Source organism: Momordica charantia, assembly GCF_013281855.1.
Source record: "Momordica charantia cultivar OHB3-1 chromosome 4 unlocalized genomic scaffold, Mcharantia_2.0 BLBB01000004.1, whole genome shotgun sequence".
In the NCBI taxonomy this organism is placed as follows: domain Eukaryota; kingdom Viridiplantae; phylum Streptophyta; class Magnoliopsida; order Cucurbitales; family Cucurbitaceae; genus Momordica; species Momordica charantia.
Window position 1 is genome coordinate 7,780,615 of NW_028275162.1, and position 20,074 is coordinate 7,800,688.

Below are 20,074 nucleotides of genomic sequence, written 5' to 3' on the forward strand. Positions count from 1 at the left end.
AGATTGGTTCCAGATATAAACTTTCTAAAATATTCTTCCTTTTCAAGAAAAAAAGGAAAAAGAGGGAAGAAGTTCTATTAATAGACAAATCTAAAAAATCCTTTAGATGACAGACAATATAATTACAAACCTCCCACTTTTTGATGCTAAAATGATGGGTAATGCAACGTTGATTGAAGGTTGAATTTGAGGAAGAAAAGCAAAAAAGAAACACCAAAAGAAGGGTTAGAAGAAGAGGAGAAGAAAATAATTATCCATAATAAAATCTTTCTCCTCTTCTTTCACTTTCATTTCTTGAATTTCTACAAATTCTACAGAAAAACCCATTTCTTTTTTCTTTCTATTGAAACATTTCAAAGAAAGTGACCAATTTCATATTTATGGCTCCAAGCAAGATTAGAAGGGCTTTAGGAGCAGTGAAGGACAAGACGAGCATAGGCCTTGCCAAAGTTGGCAGCAGCACCTCATTGTCGGATCTTGAAGTCGCGATTGTGAAGGCCACGAGACACGAAGAGTACCCAGCGGAGGAGCGCCACATTCGAGAGATTTTGAGCCTAACATGTTATTCAAGAGCGTATATAAGCGCGTGCGTCAACACCCTCTCGAGGAGGCTCAACAAGACCAAGAATTGGACCGTCGCGCTCAAGACGCTCATGCTGATCCAACGCTTGGTGTTGGAAGGTGACCCTGCGTACGAGCAAGAGATCTTCTTTTCAACCAGGCGTGGAACGAGGTTGTTAAACTTGATAGGTTATAGTATATTTAATCGTTTATTTATATTCTTTAGAGAGCAAGTGAATTTAAATGCCAGGTTAAACTAGCTACTATAGGATTGTGTCTTAAACTTTCAATGTTATGTCTAGTTGTTTTTTGAAATTTAAAATATATTTAGTAGGCACCTAACCACGCAATTTTGTATCTAATAATATATTATTTTTTAATATCTAATACCGTGACACATCAAATGAAAATTAAAAGTTTGGATATCTACTAAATACTTTTTAAGGTCTAGGGACTCATTTAAAATATTGCAAACTTCTACTAGACCCACTTATGTAATATAATTTTGAAAGTTCAACAACTAAACTTGTAATTTAACACCAAAAGTTTAAGCTTATAAAGTATGGTACTAGATACATTTAATCATTTACTCACATATTCTTTTAACACAGGTTCCTCAACATGTCAGATTTTAGAGACGTCTCTCAATCAGACTCTTGGGATTACTCGGCATTTGTTCGCACTTACGCATTGTACCTCGATGAAAGGCTCGAGTATCGCATGCAAAGTCGACGTGGGAAACGCAGCGCATTTGGAATAGAGGATGAAGAAGAACAAAACAATCAAAACAACATCAACAACATCGACACTAACAATAACAACAACAGCCAAGCCATTGTTGTAAGAGCCGCACCGGTACAAGAAATGACAACTGAACAAATATTCTCAAAGACACAGCATCTACAACAGCTTCTCGAACGCTTTTTGGCTTGTCGTCCTACAGGTTTGTATCCATATCCTCAAAATCATATACAAACGAAAATAAAGTCTCCTCTAAATTCATTTGTTTTTTCCTCCTTTTTTTTTCTTCTACAAACTAAAAGGCTGTTAAATTTTTATTGACCGATTAGCACCTAAGTATTTTGATCGAATCAAGTTGGCATGAAAATGAATGGATTATGTTCGGGTGTGGTTATTGGGCAGGCGCTGCAAAGAACAATAGAGTGGTGTTGGTGGCATTGTATCCAGTTGTGAAGGAAAGTTTCCAAATATATTATGACATAACTGAAATAATGGGGATTCTAATCGATCGTTTCATGGAGCTGAACATCCCCGATTGCGTCAAAGTGTACGAGATCTTTTGTCGTGTCGGGAAGCAGTTTGACGAGCTAGATCAACTGTATTCCTGGTGCAAAACCATTGGAATCGCTCGCTCTTCCGAGTACCCTGAAGTCGAGAAAATAACTCCAAAGAAACTCGAAGTGATGGACGATTTCATCAAAGACAAGTCCGCCTTGGCCCAGTGCAACAGGGACAGACCCAACAAGCCCCTCCAGCTCCAAATCACAGAACAAGAAGAAGAAGACTCAAAACAAGAACAAGAACCAGAAGATCAAGACATGAACGCCATTAAAGCTCTTCCCCCACCTGAGGATTTCAAGCCTGAACAAGAACCAGCAGCCATTGAAGTGAAGGAGGAGAGTGAACCAAAGGAAGACGAGAAGAAGAAGGATGAGAATCCAATGATGTGTGATCTGTTGAACTTGGGAGAAGATCATGCCATAATGAGAGAGGAGAATGCTGATAAATTGGCGTTGGCATTGTTCGATGGAAGTGGGCCAAAAGTTGAGGCTTTGCCAGCGCCAACATGGCAGGCCTTTAATGAGGAAACTTCAGATTGGGAGACTGCGTTGGTTCAATCAGCAAGCAATTTGAGCCATCAAAGGGCTGAACTTGGGGGTGGATTCGACATGCTGCTTCTGGATGGGATGTATAAGCAGCCCACAGTAGTCACAGGAGTGGGCAGCTCAGGGAGTGCCAGCAGCATGGCTCTTGGGTCTGCAGGAAGGCCTGCCATGCTTGCCTTGCCGGCCCCTCCGCCTCCGGGAGAAGGCGGCGCTTCGAGTTCCTCGAGCGACCCTTTTGCGGCATCGGTGGCGGTGGCGCCGCCATCGTACGTCCAGATGTCGGAAATGGAGAGGAAGCAGAAGCTGTTGGTGGAGGAGCAGCTGATGTGGCAGCAATATGCGAGGGATGGGAGGCAAATACAGCACAACCCTTATGCAGGAGGATTCACACACAGTTATTAGGGTTTTTGATGGTTTGGTTTGGTTTTTAATATCCTAACTGATCACTTTGTAATTCTATGCCTCTTTTATTAGTACTTTTCTTTTCCTACTCTTTTCATTGTAATTTCTCCACATTGCTTTTTTTTTTCTTACTTGGCAAAGGAACCAACAATGTGTCTATGTGCTGTTACTTTTGGTAGGGGGTCACACAAGGTAAATAAGTAATTTTGTTGAACATTTGCTTTGTGTTTATTTAGTTAATTTTCTCTCTTCTACTTCTAAAGGTGCCATGGCAATTCATTGTCATTAGTTTCTCTTTTTCTCATTGTTTTTTCCCCTCAAAATTTAGTTCCTATAACAAACAGTACAAGGAAATTACTAAATTATTGTAGGCAAACAATCTAATCACATTGTAGAATTCGTTTGGTTAAATTAGAGTAGAAATTTTTTAAGATATAGATTAGGTAAAAGACATGTCAGATTATCTAATGATGACCATTTGTTCTCCTCTAAATTCCCAATAATTCCCCATGTATTATGTCAGGTAAGTTCTTTATCCGCCAAATTTTAACATTCATTGTAAAATATTAGTATACCTTGCAATAGGAGACAAGATCTCAACTAGTCGAGTACTAGATTATCGTAACGCTTCCCTTCCAACTTACCAAAGGAAAGTGATGGTCCTAAGGAGGAGGGTGGCATGGAAGGGTGAACAGTTCCACAAAAAAACCAACCAAACATCCGAAAGCAGGGGACAACTAAGGGAGGAGAAAGGAAATACACCTGCATATATGTTGCTAGGAAAAATGGTCGAATCCATATGAAACAATAAATGAAAAATATGTTACCAAACAGTCCCTAACAAACTCCGAACATAAGCCAAAAAAAAATTAGACTAGAAATAAGTCGGTGACGAGGTAATGGGAAGAGAGAATGAAAGGTAAATGTACTATAGAACAGGAGAGAACACGAAAGCACCATTTACCTAAAGTCACGAACAATTCTCCCCTAAATACTACAAAAATTAAGTACTTTTAGTTGGCTTAAAGAACATCACCCTTTCAATAAAGTCATTTCAAATTCACTTATTTTAAATCACTTTTTAAGTAGGCACAGGAAGAAAATCCGGTTTCGCATTTCATATTCACTCTTTTTTATTCTCAAATAAATTTTCTAGTAAAATGAGATATCTGATTCTGAGCCGCCTCTAACATTTCCATTTCGCAATTCAAATTCTGAGTGCGAATCTGTACATTCCTAAGAACTAGAAGAGGAGATCTCTCTCGATCTCGAATTGAGACTTGCCCCCCAGGGGAGGCTCGGGGGACCTGTCCTCCGATCTCTTTCAAAAAACAAGGTGGCAGTAGTTTTTATGACTTTCAGCTATGTAAACAAGCAATAAGCATCGTGAAAATTTTAAAAGTTCATTTAATCAGTCATTCAAAAATCATGTCAAACTCACCCTTCCATACCTACATAACAGATTTTGAGTTCCTGGTAAATTTACAGAAAGAGAGAGAACGTTCATTTCTTCTCTCTTGTTTCCAAGACCTAAAAACTGAGATAGAAATCATTGCAGGCAGCGTACAACACTGCTGTGATACATACATGCAAATTTTATTAGTATCCACAAAATCTACCAGATCTCCTGTTCTTATTTTTACGTGGGAATGGGGTAGTACCAGAGTAAAATAGATGGTATCTACAGATGAAAAGAAAAACTCGAGATAACTATGAACAGGGTAAAAAATGACATACACAAGTGAGCTCATTTTCGATCATCTAAGGCACAACTTCTTACGTCTGGAAAATCAGCTTGAGAAACTGTTCTGGTAGAAAGACCAAGCTTCATCCCGACACGAACCAAGGTTTCAAGTGATCTGGAACTATTTGCTAACAGGTCCTCATCTATCTGGATCGAGTCCTGCACGACAATTTGCAGTTTGAACTTCACAAATTTGTTATAAATAGCTGGTAAAAGAGAAACAATGCAAATTTCCATTTCTTAACACTAAATTTCAGAAAAAAAAAAAAGACTTTTAATCTATATGCAGTTATATAACTTTGAATCTTTGTTAAAACAAAGAAAAGATTATTTTATATGCTAATGTATATGTAAGTAACATAGTTGGGGGGAGAACTGTACAAACTGCAAAATGTGTGAAAGGAAAAAGAAAGAGAGAAAACATATGTATAGAACACAAGTCAAGTAATAAGATCTGGAGACTAAAGTGGTTTCACGATCATATTCATAACCATGCTTGATAAAATGAATTGAACTATATCCTACCGTCCGGAAAGATGCAAACAAGTACTCAAAATATATTATGCATAGTTACAGAATTAGTAAACATCAATTATGATTTGATGTGAGACCTGAACTTTGTTATTACACGAGAAACACGAATATTTTTTTGCAGCTGGATTAAATGGCCAGGAGAAAGTGCAACCACCAGGTACACAAAAAATTTTAAAAAGCAATTTTTTGACATTTCAATACCGGAATGCTAGTATTGCTAGTGTGGCATAAATAAATGATGTAATCTCCAAGAGACTTCCACCAACACCAGCTTTTTCTAAACCTCAATAGCTTCGGTATCTCCTTTAATAATGGTATTTCAAGTACAAATAGATTTCAACCTCTACATGATTGGTAAGACGGACATTACCAGATATGCGTTGAACACAAACCTTTTCAAAGACACAAATTACAGTACTTCCACCGAAAGAAAAATACCCAAACTGCAGGAAAAAAAAACGTCAGTTAGATGATAAGCCTTAGTATGTTACATATAAATAAGGCATGTAAAGTAAATTGCTGTACCTCGTCTCCTTTCTTTACATAATCTCCCTTCCCTTTTGAGAAGGTTATGCTACCAACCATTGTAGCTCCAATTGCAACAAAAGCAACCTACAGTGGTGTTTTATGAAACTCTTCGTCAAAAGATTAATGTGGTGTTTTTGTCTTTCAGTGTTGACAGGTAAGAGGTCAAGAAACATAAATTACTAAGCACCAAATATTTTATACTTACATGCCCTTGGCAACAGCTCAACAAAGAGATTTATGAAAACCGAGGCAGAATTCTAACAATAAAGCCTTTACCGAATGTCAGGGAAGTCTTTATTGAGATTCAACAGGATGAAAGCTGGACTAATTTACTATAGGAAAATTTAAACCTACAATTCAAATTTTCATTGTTTTGCTCACACGATTCAAACACCTTCAGAGGCTTTTGGTTGAGTTTTTTGACGTGACAATGATACTTAACCTTGAAGAAGTTCCTTGTGATGAAGAGAATTTCAAAAGCTCTCCTTCCAGATTTAGAACGTTATAGAAGTTAAAAAGAGTTAAAGAGTTAAATTTATCGAAAAAAAATTTAAAAAGGAACGTTCCTAATCTCTTAAATAAAACAACTCTGGTAGAATTCAAGTTTATAGATAATCCTATAATAATCAATTGGAAATTACGACATGTTACTGAAATTCAGGTTAACATAGGCAAGGCAATAAACAAGATTATAAATATTGCCAATCAAGTTGTATCATCACCTTATAAGCAACATCTGAAAGTAGTACATACCGTTCTCAGATATTCAAAAAGACCATAAGTAATGCAAATACCCAATGCAAACAGGATAAGTTCCGAGTAATTAAAAAAAGCCAACTTTAGGTTTCCTATGCTCAGTGGGTGGGTGCAACCTAGTAACTTAGAGATGCATAAAGTAGTCTATTGTAGCTCAAAGTCTCTAGAGATGAGTTTAAAGCTATAGCACAAGGTGAGTTACTATAGCTGAAAACAATGATGGAAGACATTAAAACAAATTTGATACTCAACATGCAGCTATATTATAATTGTTAGTGATTGAACCAAGCATGAATTCTCAAAGGTAAATTGGAAAATAGACATTAAGCTTATATTTGAGTGACATGAATAAAAACATCTTTATACCTTGCCGAAATCAGCAGATGAAATTATTGCTACTGATCGCTTGTTCTCTGTGAAGACATTGCAATACTTGCTATTGACAGCAATTGGATTAACCTTGCAAGAAAAAGAACAAATTAATGAAAAATGAGATCTGAAATTGTTCTTTTCAAAACAAAATCGAAAAAACATAGCAGATCTTTATATTTATTTGATACAAATTCCATCACATACAGTATATAAGCATCCAGGTATGTCTACAATTTGTTCAATGAATCCAGAAACTGGAAAATGGAAGCGATGGTAATCCTGAAACAGAGTAAAGCTGCTTATAAGTCATAAGGTTAAATACATCACCCCGTTATGTATAGCAAAAATAAGGTTATACCTGTGGTGCCAAACGAAATATCACCAACGCCCCATCAGTAAAAGCACTCGCATGTATATCTTTCCCTAGAAGACCTTGAACCGAAAACTTCCGCCCCTATTATTCAAAATACAATAATTTCAGATGATAAGCTTTCATCGATCAATCTGTGCAGCAGGAATAAAGAAACCCAGAAGATATATATTGTTCATTTCTGTGAAATCAGTGTTTGGAAATGTCATTAAAAATTTATAAACAAAGAAATCCCCCTATATAATTATTATACAACTTCTGTTACATAACAATTGCCGTAGACATGTTCTCTTGCAGAGGCCTAATATATAACGAGAAATGAAATGCATTATCAAAAAAATTTCCTGATACCAACCAGTATCATGATTTGATAAGAGAGTTTTCACTAGACTTATTTTAGATGTTTTAGAATATAATTTCAATTAAACTTGGCTGAAAATTTTGCATGATTCTACTTTAACTAAAGACCTGTAATCTGGATTCTGTTTCTTGTTTCAAATTCATGGTTTTAGTAACTATTTGTTTGACATTTGTTTTTTGAAACTGTTTCTGGATTCTGTTATCCAAATAGTAAAAATTCTGAAAACAACATTTTTCGATTTTTAGTATAATTAGATTTTGAATTTGAAAACTCGAAATGCAAAATTACACTAAAAATAATAAAAACTTTGATAAATATACTATTTTAGGTTACAAACTCATTTCATTTTTGTTAAAATTTAAAAGATAAAATATTACAAATTATATATAATTGTAAAATAATAATTCTACAAATTTTATACCATATATGTTAATATATTTATTAATATTTTTTTTTTAGTACAATAATTAATATGATTTTAAATTGAACTAATTATTTAAGTCGGTAACTGCCACTAGTTTACAAATATACAACTAAACACTTAGAGCAATTTTTCAAATTGAGATTCAATTTTCATATCCGGTACCAAACATATATTCGAAAACATTAAAAACATAGAATACAACTCTATTTTAGTTTTCACTGAATCTCATGCTTTCAGATTACCGATCAAACGCATCCTAAGATTTTCATATGAATTCATTCATCCATTACAAGGAGGGTGTTGAAAGGAAAATGTCCACCTCCCCACCAAATCTTTAAGCTTTCGGTAATGGCAGGAAAATAAGGTTTTTTTCCTTCTATTTTCTTACACCTTCCCTTTATTTTCTTACTGCTATGATCTGTTTAACTTTCAATAACATATAATGCAAGCCCAACCCACCAAGAGAAACACAACAGATGACTTGGTCATGGAAGATGTTAGAACAAAAAACGCTTCTCATTACACAGCTTTTCCAGTAAATTCCTTTATAACTAAGAACATTTTTTCCGCTTCTCGTCCCAAAAAAAAAAAAGGCTGTGTAACCAACTGGGCATCTATTGTTTCTCTTCTTCTACGTGATCAGACTTACTCCACTCTTTCTTGCCACTAATAAGCCCCAGATGGTATAACTGGGCAACTATTGTTTCTCTTCTTCTTTGTGATCAGACTTACTCTTCACTCTTTCTTGCCACTCATAAGCCCCAGATGGTATATATTCTTTGCATTATTTTAGGCTTAACGTAGATAGTTTGAATCTAATTTTGTCTCAGTTTTCAACTTCTTGTTGTTTAGTTTTTTGCAATTTTTCCTTCTACTAAAACGTCTAGGTAGTGTCTGTGTTTGTTAAATGTCAACCAGGGAAAACCAATTTCTTTCAATTTCCCAACTTTTGAAAAATTATAAGCAGAATCCACCACTACCACTTGTTAAAGAACTTTAATGGTAAACATAAACACGCACAGTCCATACACCATATACTGACATCACCAAAGATAAAAAGTACCTTTATCCACAACCTTAGGCTGTCATCAATTGATTTAAATGCCATTAGTCGGCAATCAGCAGCACACACTGCAATATCGTCACATTCCACGTGTGCAACTGGTCTCACACCAGACTTCAACTCTCGTATAAAGAATTCGTTAAATGTCTGCAAATTTGAGAGTTCAAAAAATATTTTATTGGCAGAAACAACACTTCAAATCATTACTATTTAACAAAGCTGTTAGTATCTTAGCTAAATTAATTAATGCCACTACTAATGCAGAGGGTGCAGTGACAGTAGGGCACTGAGTGATAAATGATACTGGTGCATTTTGCTTCCATTGACAGGAAGTAGCATAAAAAGGATAAGCAGACAAATGAAGGAAAAGGGAAAGAAGTATTCTCAGTATTCAAGTTAGATATTTGTAATCTCAGTGTGGAGCAAAAGCTCAAGGCAACAGATGTATGAAGGGTTCTTCTGCACAAGTTCGGGTATGATAGCCTTCAGTCCAAAGATCTCAAACTAAGCTACACATACTTTTTCATTGCAGCTTAAGGAAGATATTTTTTCTCCTTTTTACTATTTCATCTAAAAAGTTAAAATAGTTTAAGTGGCGTCTTTTTTTACTAGATTTTTACATCTTTGTCATTTTCTTTGCCATTTGAACAAACAGAAAAACAACTTTACAGAAGGTGATAAACCTTTTTTTTTAGAAGAAACAGATTTCATTAATGTAATGAAATAGAATAGATGTACAAAAGGGGAAGATCCGAAACCAATGGAGGTGATAAACCTTTATTAAACTACATTCTAAAAAGATAATGGTGCCTTTAATGAAAAGTTCTGTTTCCTTTAAAAGTATACCGAAACTTAAAAACTTGTAAAACACAAAAGTCTACATGGTTTGACGTGAATAACATTCACTGGTTTTTATATTTAAATCTATAAGCTAAATGGTTTTATTATTTACCACAATACAATATTACATATTCATTTTGAAATGTAATGCACATGCTGACATAACACAATAAAATTTTGTAACACTCTTCCTCGTAATATAGTAATATATGCATCATTAAGAAAACTCAAGTATGCAACAGGGCAGTGATATTATCGTCATTCCAATTCTAGTGATGCTTGAAAAAAGTATTATTTGCAAGTCATTATAAAATTGTAGAAAATTGACTAAAAAACTAAAGACATCTATTTAACACTTGGAAAGCTCATAATGCTTCTTATTCTCAATATTTACTTTTGTATAACTTAGGGTGTCCAAGTAAAGTCAATTTATCCTTTTAGTTTAGTCGTTAAGCCGAGCTTGTCCTTTCAATTATTATGTCAACATATGGTATAGCTCAGACCTTTACTTTAATACTAACCATAATTGTAAGCCTATTATCATAAAACCCAAAAAGTCATAAACTAATGGACCCTTCAAATTTCGAATGTTTTGCTCAGTTCTTGGAAACAGCACATTTGACAAGGAAAAACAGCTAAACATTTTGTTCATATATTTTATCTACATAATGGTGCTTGTCCCGACTCTTGACAATGCCAGAGTATTATCAACCATTAAAATGCATTTAGGTTAAGACGAACGCAAGACTTTTTAGCTGTTAACACCAAAAAACTACAAGAACAAATATTTTAAAAGGATTGTGCTAAAAATTCCCGAGAATCATGCAATAACAAAAAAAATATGGTGACTATCAAATTTGGGCAACAGAACGAGGATAAAGAAAACACTTCCACAGAGACAAAGGAAGCAATTTATTTATCATGCACAATGCTCCTTTTTTTTTCTGCTTTTGGACAAAATGGTACTTTGCATTGATAGGTAAAAAGTTGTAATGGCAAAACCTCTTACACAACTCAGCCACTATCTAGGGGCATCTTAAGAATCCAACATCAAAAAGATAAGGGACTTAACAAGTTTAAAAATACATGGGCTACTCCTCTATTGGCAATTGGTTTTGAAATGGAACCCTGCGAATATTAACATGGTATTAGGTATGAGGTCTTGTGTTCAACCTCTGTAGTGTTATTTCCTCCCCATTTATTATTGATTATCACTTGTTGGGTCTTGTGCAAATTTCCAAACCCACAAGTGAAGGGAACTGTTAAATCTATAAATAATTAAATTTACCCTAACCTAAAAGTTTAAGTTTTTGGATTGACCGGTGATTTAACAAGATGTGCTCAAAAAACAACAAAATTCAACAACTTTTAAAACGTTGTGCAAATTTCCAAACCCACAAGTGAAGGGAAGTGTTAAATCTATAAATAATTAAATTTACCCTAACCTAAAAGTTCAAGTTTTTGGATTGACCGGTGATTTAACAAGATGTGCTCAAAAAACAACAAAATTCTACAACTTTTAAAACGTCATAGAATATTTCTGGAAGATAGAATTACAGTATGTTTCTAAGTTGTCATAAAAAACAATATATAGTCGGTGGAAACAAGGTTGATAGCATAGGGCTTGCTATAGTAAAACATGCATGCATTAGTAAAACGGTCGTCACATTTTCTCCAGAAAAAAGAAATAAATAAAAATAAAAAAACCAATAACCTACCTTGAAATGTTCCAAAGGATGCTTCACCTCACTCAAATTGAGTTGATCCTACAAAACCCACTAAACATTGTCATCCATTATAAAGTACATTTAAAGAAAGATATTTCCAGAGAAAGAAATAAGGATTTCTCCCCATGAAAATGCTAGACATCAAGGTGCGAGGGCGACTGACATAACTATTTTTCTTTTCCAACAAGAATAATATATAAGAAAGTTGGATCAGTACAATTCAGAAAAAACAACTATTTGGATACCAACACAAGAATGCTGGATTTCTTTGACAACAGTAAAGAACAAGGTAGGGCCAGAGAAGACAAAGGGATCATTTTTTTTTTCTTTTTTGATAACCGGGAGTCGGAACTTTCCTCCCCTATATCCAGGGACACCCGTGCCCGTCTCAAGGCCCGAACTTGAGAGACATCAAGGGTTTTTTGTATTGAGCTGACTAGAAGGTTCGAATATGAGATCTCTAAGCTAATATGACCAAGAGACCCCAAGCACTTGCCAACTAGGCTGCCCCTTTTGGGCTGAAGGGAGCACTTTTTGAAATGAATAAATCATGTTTTGAGAATGTGATTTTAGTTAACTTTTACACATTGTCCTCACCCGTCACAAGTTTAATATTTATGCCAGAAAAATTGTCTTAAATTATTCAATTCTTTTAAATACTTCAAAATACTAATGTATTTTCCTAATTATTTTTAGAGTATCATATTTCTTAAAATATAATACTAACAAAAAGAAAATAATAAAAAAATTAAAAAGTCCATACAAACTTTCTTTGATAGTAAAAGGAAAACCATCGTGTCTAAATTACATCCAATTTGCATTAAAGCCCCAATTATGATCACTGTCATCTAAGGAATGATTGATAAAAATTGAAGATAAAGATCAACACCAAGATACTTTAAATTTAGCAACATTAAAGCTACTATTAATGTAGTGATCCAAATGAAATTGGCTTCAGATTAGAGGCTAGAGCTTAACACCACATAGAAGCTGAAAAATGTTTTCCTGGAATCTTTCTCAAACACCCAATGCATGTTGAAGGATTGTAAACAGAATGGCCAACAATTTTTTTTTTATTGGGATAAGAAACAGTGTATTCAAAAGAGCAATTAAAAGAAGGAACAACCTAAGGGTCGAGGGTAGAGATCACCCTCCCCCATGCTCTACACAAGTACAACCTTCCCATCAATGATAATCATTTGTAGGCTATAATTACACAAAAAAAAAAAAAAAAAAAGTTCTTGTTATTTAAGGACCACCAAGAAGCCATATGATGTACATTTCTAAAGGCTCTTTCTCTTCAAAACCCAACTATTTCTTTCTCCCCATAGATGCCATGACAAGGCCCTTACCGTACAATTCCAAAGCACAAAGCACAGATGCCTTGCCTCTAAGGAGGCCCCCTCCAAAGTTCTCCACCAAGAAGTCATCGATCTTTTGAGGAAAACAAAAAGAGATGTCTAGTTCCGTCCGCATAAAAGCCGCAGCTTGAAGGTAAATGGACAATGTCGAAAAAGGTGATCCACGGATTCTGCCTTACTCAAACACATACTACACATAGAGGGGGAAATAACTCAAAATGGAAACCTCTTCTACAGCCTCTCTGCAGTGTTAACACTTCTATAGAAAAGAGACCAGAGGAAGAACTTCACCTTTTTAGGAACTCGAAAGTTCCAAAAGTAATTAACACTGGCGCTTGTAACTTCAGTAAAGGCCTAGTTAAATGCATAAAAGTTGACTTTGCCAAAAAAAACTCCATTGTTATCCAGAAACTCTGTTAAGGCTGCCTATCAGTATCTAGAGATATCTCTTTCAAACAAGTTCTTCAAAAACCCAAATCTCAGGAAAGGGAAGCCAGCACCCAACACTCCGCTATGAAGCACTCCTTTTTTCTTTTTTGAACAAGATACAAAAATTTTCATTGAGAAATGAAAATAAACAAGTGTTCAAAGATACAAACTCCAAAAATGAGTGAAAGGAAAAATGAAAATACTAAACAACAGAAGAAATAAGAAACTAAGTAGAACATAGAAATACATTCCATGAATCATAAATTCGTCTAGCTGTGTAGTTCTTGAAAATTGGCGAGTAGAGCACCAAAATGAGGCTTTGAATCTGGCAAGTTCAAAACATTCCACCCAATCTTTACTTTTCTCATGGAAGAGTCTTTGATTCCTCTCAAACCAAAGTTCAGACGTAATAGCTTTGACTACGTTTACCCAAATCAAACAGGCCTTCAGAGAAAGAATAGGACCATGAAGAAAACCCAATGCAAACTAAAAAAAAAGAGAGGAGTTTTAGCCAACATTTTAGTGCATAAGAGCCATGGAAAAAAAGATGATCTTGACGCTCGTTGTGAGAGAGACACATGAAGCAAAAAATAAGGTTGAAGAAGCCGTTTGGGAAGCTTTTTCTAAAGGATATCTGAAGTGATAAGATTCCCCTGCAAAAAAATCCATATAAACACACTGACCTTCTTTGGAGAATTAGAAGACCAAATTGCCGAGATGATTTCTTTAGGCAAAAGAGGGCTGAAATTCTTTGCAACAGCAAGCACTCCTTTGGAGAATTGGATGACATTCTGTAGGAGTTGGGAAATAAAATGGACAGAGGGGTGGGATTTACCCAAGCATCTTCCCAAGATCTCATACTTCTCCCACTTGATGATTGACAAAACCACAAACCTGAGGAACACCTCTCTATTCTTGTCACTGTCGATCCAAGATCTTCCTTTGGGCAAACTGATGGCTGATTTAGTAAACCACCGAAGGGCTGAAGACCATAGATGGTCGCTATAATCTTACGCCACAATCTATCTTCTTCTTGGGAGAATTGCCACAGCCATTTGAGAAGAAGGGCACGATTTCTCTATTTCAAAAAACCCACCCCTAAACCTCATTGTTGTTTCGGCAAACACACCAAATTCCACTTCACAAGACTAGAAACTGGTTTGGGGCACCTCCATTACCGATAAAATCTCTCAAGATTTTCTCCATTGCTTGAATAACCCGTTTTGAGGCGTGAAGAATGGAAAAACAATACACTGGGATAGCATTTAAGACCGCTTGGGCAAAAGTTAACCTCCCCCCTTGAAAGCTGAAAGTTCCACCATTTATCAAGTCTAGCACTAATTTTGTCCACTACCAGTTCCCCAAAAACCACTTATTTTTTATTGCCTCCTAAAGGAAAGCCAAGATAGGTGATAGGTTTTCCATCCTACAGCCAAACAAGCTAGTCCACAAGTCAACTTCAGAAGCACTACAATTTATGCCAATCAGTGAAGACATAGCCACATTTAGGGCAAGTTCAGAAGCTAGAAGAAAGAAATTGAGAGCCCCCCACTAATTGGCTAACATATCCGACAAATGGGGGCTGGCTAACATATCCGACAAATGGGGGCAAAATATCAAGATGTCATCAGACAGAACAATTCCACATATGAGTAGAGGAAAAGAATATAATTTTGATCCTCATTTGCCTTCTTCAAACAGAGTATACAAATAGAAGATTGCAGTGTTATAAACAGGAGCTTTCTCTGAAGCTTTTCTTCAGTGTTTAAACCTCTGTTAAGCAGGATCCAAATGAAAAAATCTACCTTCTCGAGACTCTTAGAATTCCAATCAGCTCTGAACAAAGCTTTAGGCATTGAAAAACAATTGTTAACCACCTTTGATAAGGAGTTGACCACAAATGAACCAGAAGGGTTTGTCTTCCACATTAATCATTTTATTTTTTTGCCCAAATTTGAATGCCTTCCACAATAGCCTTCCACATTAATCATTTTATTCTTTTGCCCAAATTTGAATGCCTTCCACAATAGCCAAAAGAGAACTTAATTACCCAATTTCAGATTCCTTTTTCTTACTGTAGTAGCTATCCAAGATTGGCAAACTCCATCCCAGCAATCAAAAACTATATGATTTGTATTTGAAGGAACTCTTAAAAAGAGCAGAAATCTGTTCGTCATGGTCCTTGGTGTGCCTCTGCCTTTTTAGGTTTTTGTTTGGTTTTTTTTTTTGTGTTTAGGTCGAAAGCATGAGGGTTTCTTAATCGTATTGGTTCTTTTTGGTCAGGCTTAAGAGTGTTTTTGTATTTTTTGGCTCTTGGTTGGGTTGTTTATGTTCTACTTTTGGAGGTTATTGTAACTTTCTTGTCATTTTTCATTTCTTTCACTGAAAATTTTTGTTTCCTATTAGAAAAAAAAAAAGGCAGGTCACCGACTCAAACATCTTTCTAAAAAAAACCTCTGTTATCATCTCCATTTTAATAAAACATTTTTCCCACCAGCCCTTATAGATTAGAAACACTTCCCAAAGAGCTTTTATAGTCACAATTCTCCTATTAATCGTATGCCACCCAAAAATATTTGTTCCAGATGCTTTCGATCACCTTATGCCACAATTCATTGGGCTTTTCAAAGAATACCCACCCCATTAAGCTAAAAGAGCCTTATTTTTAAATTTCAGGCTACCAATTCCCAAACCACCTCCTTCTAAAGGTTTAGAAACTCTATCCCACCCAACAAGATGTTTTACTTTACCTTCCTAATTGCCTCCCTGTAAGAAATATCTCATCATTTCCTCAACTCATAACATTCCAAGTAGACTATGGTAATTGTTAGAAGTATAACATTGTAACATTTTGAATTAATTTTAGTTGAAAGCTTAATTCTTTTAAGAGTTCTCCACGAAGGAAAGTAATGGAATAAGCACTAATTTTAATATACCTCTTCATCAGACAAAAAAAAAAATTACTTGAAGATATGTACCATGCCATTTTAATTTTACTATTTAGGTAAGTATTAAAACCATCTTCTTTAAAACGCATCATACATTTATGTGCTTTGCATTATCATGTGCAGAAGCTCCTACAGTAAAACATTAATTTTGGAACAAAGTGAAACTTGGGGGGAAATAATGATTACCTTGAAAGATTCAATGAAATGTGGAATATCTTTTGCAGATTCGACTGAATCCATCCGCTTCCCTTGCTTTTCAGATATGCTATGTAAGAGCTCTTTAACCCCTGAAAATATTAGACATTTAAATTAAAAGAACAAAGGAGTGAATTAAAATAAAATAAATAAAAAAGTAGCACCCAATATTAGTAAAAAAATGGAGCATATAAATAAATAAAGAGATCACAATAAACAAGTTTTGTTTATAAAGTCACATGTTAAATGGAGTAGAAAAACGAAATTAGAAGCGTAAATGATAAATGAACCGACAATATAGACAAAATGTTTTAAAAATTCTTATTTGATAATGTTATTACTGGATAATAGCATTACATTTGTTTATTGGATAATAGCATTACATTTGTTGGACGGAAGAAGAATCCAAGCACTTCACCGTCGAATTCGATTAAATGGTAGTGGTGGACTTGCTTTTACTCTCCAATAGCATTACATTTGTTTTTTTGATATCGACGAACTAGCTTACATGTACTTTGACTAATCTTATAAAATAACCATTTGACCCTACAACATTTAGTTGTTAAGAAATTCATAAGATTTTAATGTCCGAGCTAGGTGGCCACCATAAGTTTTGAACTCATTCCTCCAAATCCCCTTTACTTTTTTCACTTGCTCCCAAGTCACTAGGTGAACCCCGGTGGTTTAGGATTACTTGATATTATTATGATATAAATGAATATAACAAACAAGACAATGTATAGAGGAGATAGAGGAGAAAGATCAATAAGTTTTCTAACAGGTATATATATGGCTGTTAGTTTTGTAACAGGTTTATATATGTTGCATTTCAAGCTCTCTACACAAACGAAATCATACCTTTATCCATAAGGGTGAGACCCACTTTTGACTGATAGATGGCTCTCATTGACAAAACAATCTTTCCATCAATTATCTCTTCCACAAGCCTTTTTTTCTGCCGATCGTAAACCTAAATAATAAATTGTGAGCTAACAAGAAAAATAGTAGAGATCAAAATACTAAATTCAGAGAGATATAGATAATATTACAAATAATTCAAAATTATTTCCACAAAACTAGTTTAAAAAAAAAAGAGATGGATGAAGTTTTACATGTGCGGCTCAGAATCATCTCTTTTCTTTTCTCCACTCTACTGACATTACTTCAAATCGTAGTAAACATGCAATACAAAAAATTTTAGATATCTAGATCCTTTGGGAAGTTGGGAACAAAATATGTTCTTCAAGTTGAAACCATTTTTTATTTTCATTTACATAATAATCCCTTACAAATCTGTATGTGTTTTAAGCTGCAAAATTGTGCACTAAACATTCGTTAATTAGATGTTATTAATTAAATGGAAAAGCATTTGTGTACAAAAAGATATTTAATTTGAAAAAGGAGTCAAAATTAGAGAAGCTACATACTACAATATGAGATGCACTTGAACCAGAGTTTAGACCAACGTCATAAGATGCAAAATGAGCCCATTCGCTTAATTTAAACATCCACCTGCAAAGCGTCAGGATTTTGCAATCATTAAAGAGAAAAGGACAGAAATATGATTAGTTATGACGAAACTCACTCTCATCCCTTCCCTGACTCATTGTTTTGGAAAAAAAAAATGTGCCTAGGCACTAGGTGCATTAGTGCTCGTTGCCTCACATGAGCAAGGTGTCCTCACGAAAATACACACACCTGGGCACAAGAGGAGTGCACCATAGTGGACCTCAGACTTTAATTATTAAATTATTAAATTATTAAATTAATAATTAAGAAAGGATGAAGGAGAACAAGAAAACTCTAAACTACATTTTTTTTTTATATATCAAATTACTAAATTCAATATAACCTAAAAGTTAAGTTTTGAATTTAGTGGTAATTTAAGAAGAACAAGAGAGAGGAGTGTTTAAAAAGGGTAGCTCAAATGAAGGTGAGTCTAGTACTATTAGATTTCGACTGGTTGAACTTTTCCTTCAATTTTTTCTACTCAGTGCAGCAAAAAGTCACTTTCAGTGTTCCCTACTAAGGGAGACTTGTGCAGTCAATTGGCCGAGGAGGTACCATGCAATGTGCAAAAAAAGTGGACAGGAGATAATTAGAAGAGAGAGATTTACAGGAAGGGGAGTGACACACTAGATTGGCCTCATGTGGGTCCTGGTTCTTCAAATTTCCTAAAAGAAAATCTTTTCAGGTTTCTCCGTGAGAATATCAACTAACTTTGATTGATTTGGTTGAGTTCTATCAACCTAAAACTAAATTTTTTTCACATTAATATAACCTTGACACTGTCTGGAAATCTCTAAAATGTGACAATTTCTGTTGATTGTGAACAAAGCAACAGAGAATCATTTGTACATTGAAGGAGAAAACTAAAACCAACTGGTCTCAGGAAAAAAGCCTTTAAGGAGCACATGGTAGGTCCACTTTGTGGAAGAACCTTCTAACAACATCAATGACTAAAATGACTAGAAGAAGAAGAAAAACAAAAAGTAAAGAGGATCTGTTTTCTCAAATCTCAGCTTGAATTTTTCCCGCTTGGGCCTCAATCAGAGAAATTTGTGTCTACGAAGCAGACTGAAATTCAAGCTCTCCATTTATGTCAAAAATATTTCTCAAAAGTAGCATACACAAAATGCCAAAACATAATCATGACCTTCCAAATCAATCTTAAATAAGAAGCCTTACATTTTTCACCCTCCAGTTTTTTTTTTAGTACAACAAGTGGAGGCGGGGGATTCGAACTCATGACCTCTTGGTCAGAGATAGGTGCCTGTTGACTTTCACCCTCCTGTTATTTACAACTTGATTAACAATGAATATTGAATCAATGAGCTGCCCTTCTTTGATAAAAGCTCTTTTATCACTAGATACGTTGGCCTCCATGACCACTCTAATTAACCGTGAGACTGTTGACACGGCTACTTTTGGGTTCTCAATAGACTTTCTTGGTTCAGTCCCTCTGTGATTTACCATTTTTTGACATTCAAGTTAATTAGAGTTTTGTTTAAACTCGTTTGCCTGAAAATATGTCATATTCTCCCACTTTTGTATTTAGTGATAGATATTTCATTGCAAGTATTTTGTATCTAAAAAATGAATGTAAATTAACCTGAAAGGATCAATTCTTAAATTTAGTGAGATCTAGTCTAGCAAAGAGTGATCAACATTGCTTTCATACTCGATCCACTGCCCTGTTTAACTATCTTGTACTGAGCCCAAAAAGACCTAAAGAAGTACACATAAACATTACCCATATGCAGCCTGTTTGTCAGTCAAGAATCCTCCGGTCATAACTTGGTTTCCAGTTCCTTCATCAAAACATAGTGTTAAGTGAATCATACTGTTTAGTTTATCAGAAACATCGAGAGTTTCACCACAAACAGGACAGCAATTCATCAATGGTTCCCTGCAAATTAAAGAAAAGCATGAATGCTAGTGTAAAATGCTAGAAAAATGATAAGGAATGCAGTGAAAAAGATGTGAGTTGGAAATTCAAAATTATTCCAATGTCAACCTTAACCAAAGTGCATTATGCAATTGAACAAAAAACAAACTTTTCATTGATGGATGAAAAGGAAGAAAAATATTTAAGGATACAAACTCTGAAAG

At 34.9% G+C, this 20,074-nt stretch overlaps 2 protein-coding genes across 3 annotated transcripts in view; one reads left to right on the top strand and one right to left on the bottom strand.

The window, feature by feature from the left end:
• Positions 1–206: 206 nt before the first annotated feature.
• Positions 207–3,081, top strand: LOC111021688 (putative clathrin assembly protein At1g03050). Its single transcript, XM_022298720.2, has 3 exons — positions 207–733; positions 1,173–1,504; positions 1,705–3,081. The coding sequence occupies exons 1-3, from the start codon at positions 381–383 to the stop codon at positions 2,808–2,810; spliced, it is 1,791 nt and encodes a 596-aa protein (XP_022154412.1). The 5' UTR covers positions 207–380; the 3' UTR covers positions 2,811–3,081.
• Positions 3,082–4,236: 1,155 nt separating this feature from the next.
• Positions 4,237–20,074, bottom strand: part of LOC111021669 (phosphatidylserine decarboxylase proenzyme 2) — a 32,145-nt gene continuing 16,307 nt past the window's right edge. For both annotated transcript variants that reach the window (XM_088122344.1, XM_022298695.2), the window contains exons 10-21: positions 19,716–19,871; positions 17,890–17,974; positions 17,321–17,432; positions 16,454–16,554; positions 11,521–11,568; positions 8,963–9,109; positions 7,103–7,198; positions 6,949–7,023; positions 6,739–6,831; positions 5,614–5,700; positions 5,481–5,531; positions 4,237–4,713 (exon numbers count right to left, since the gene is read on the bottom strand). In XM_088122344.1, the coding sequence (XP_087978470.1) occupies positions 4,558–4,713; positions 5,481–5,531; positions 5,614–5,700; positions 6,739–6,831; positions 6,949–7,023; positions 7,103–7,198; positions 8,963–9,109; positions 11,521–11,568; positions 16,454–16,554; positions 17,321–17,432; positions 17,890–17,974; positions 19,716–19,871 (1,207 nt within the window). In that variant the 3' untranslated portion in view covers positions 4,237–4,557. The remainder of the gene's footprint in view (positions 4,714–5,480; positions 5,532–5,613; positions 5,701–6,738; positions 6,832–6,948; positions 7,024–7,102; positions 7,199–8,962; positions 9,110–11,520; positions 11,569–16,453; positions 16,555–17,320; positions 17,433–17,889; positions 17,975–19,715; positions 19,872–20,074) is intronic.

Excerpts from the sequence above, each read along its gene's own strand:
- LOC111021688 (XM_022298720.2), top strand. The coding sequence starts at position 381 with ATGGCTCCAAGCAAGATTAGAAGGGCTTTAGGAGCAGTGAAGGACAAG. Across the intron at positions 734-1,172 it reads TCAACCAGGCGTGGAACGAG|GTTCCTCAACATGTCAGATT; the intron begins GTTGTTAAACTT and ends CTTTTAACACAG. Across the intron at positions 1,505-1,704 it reads TTTGGCTTGTCGTCCTACAG|GCGCTGCAAAGAACAATAGA; the intron begins GTTTGTATCCAT and ends GTTATTGGGCAG.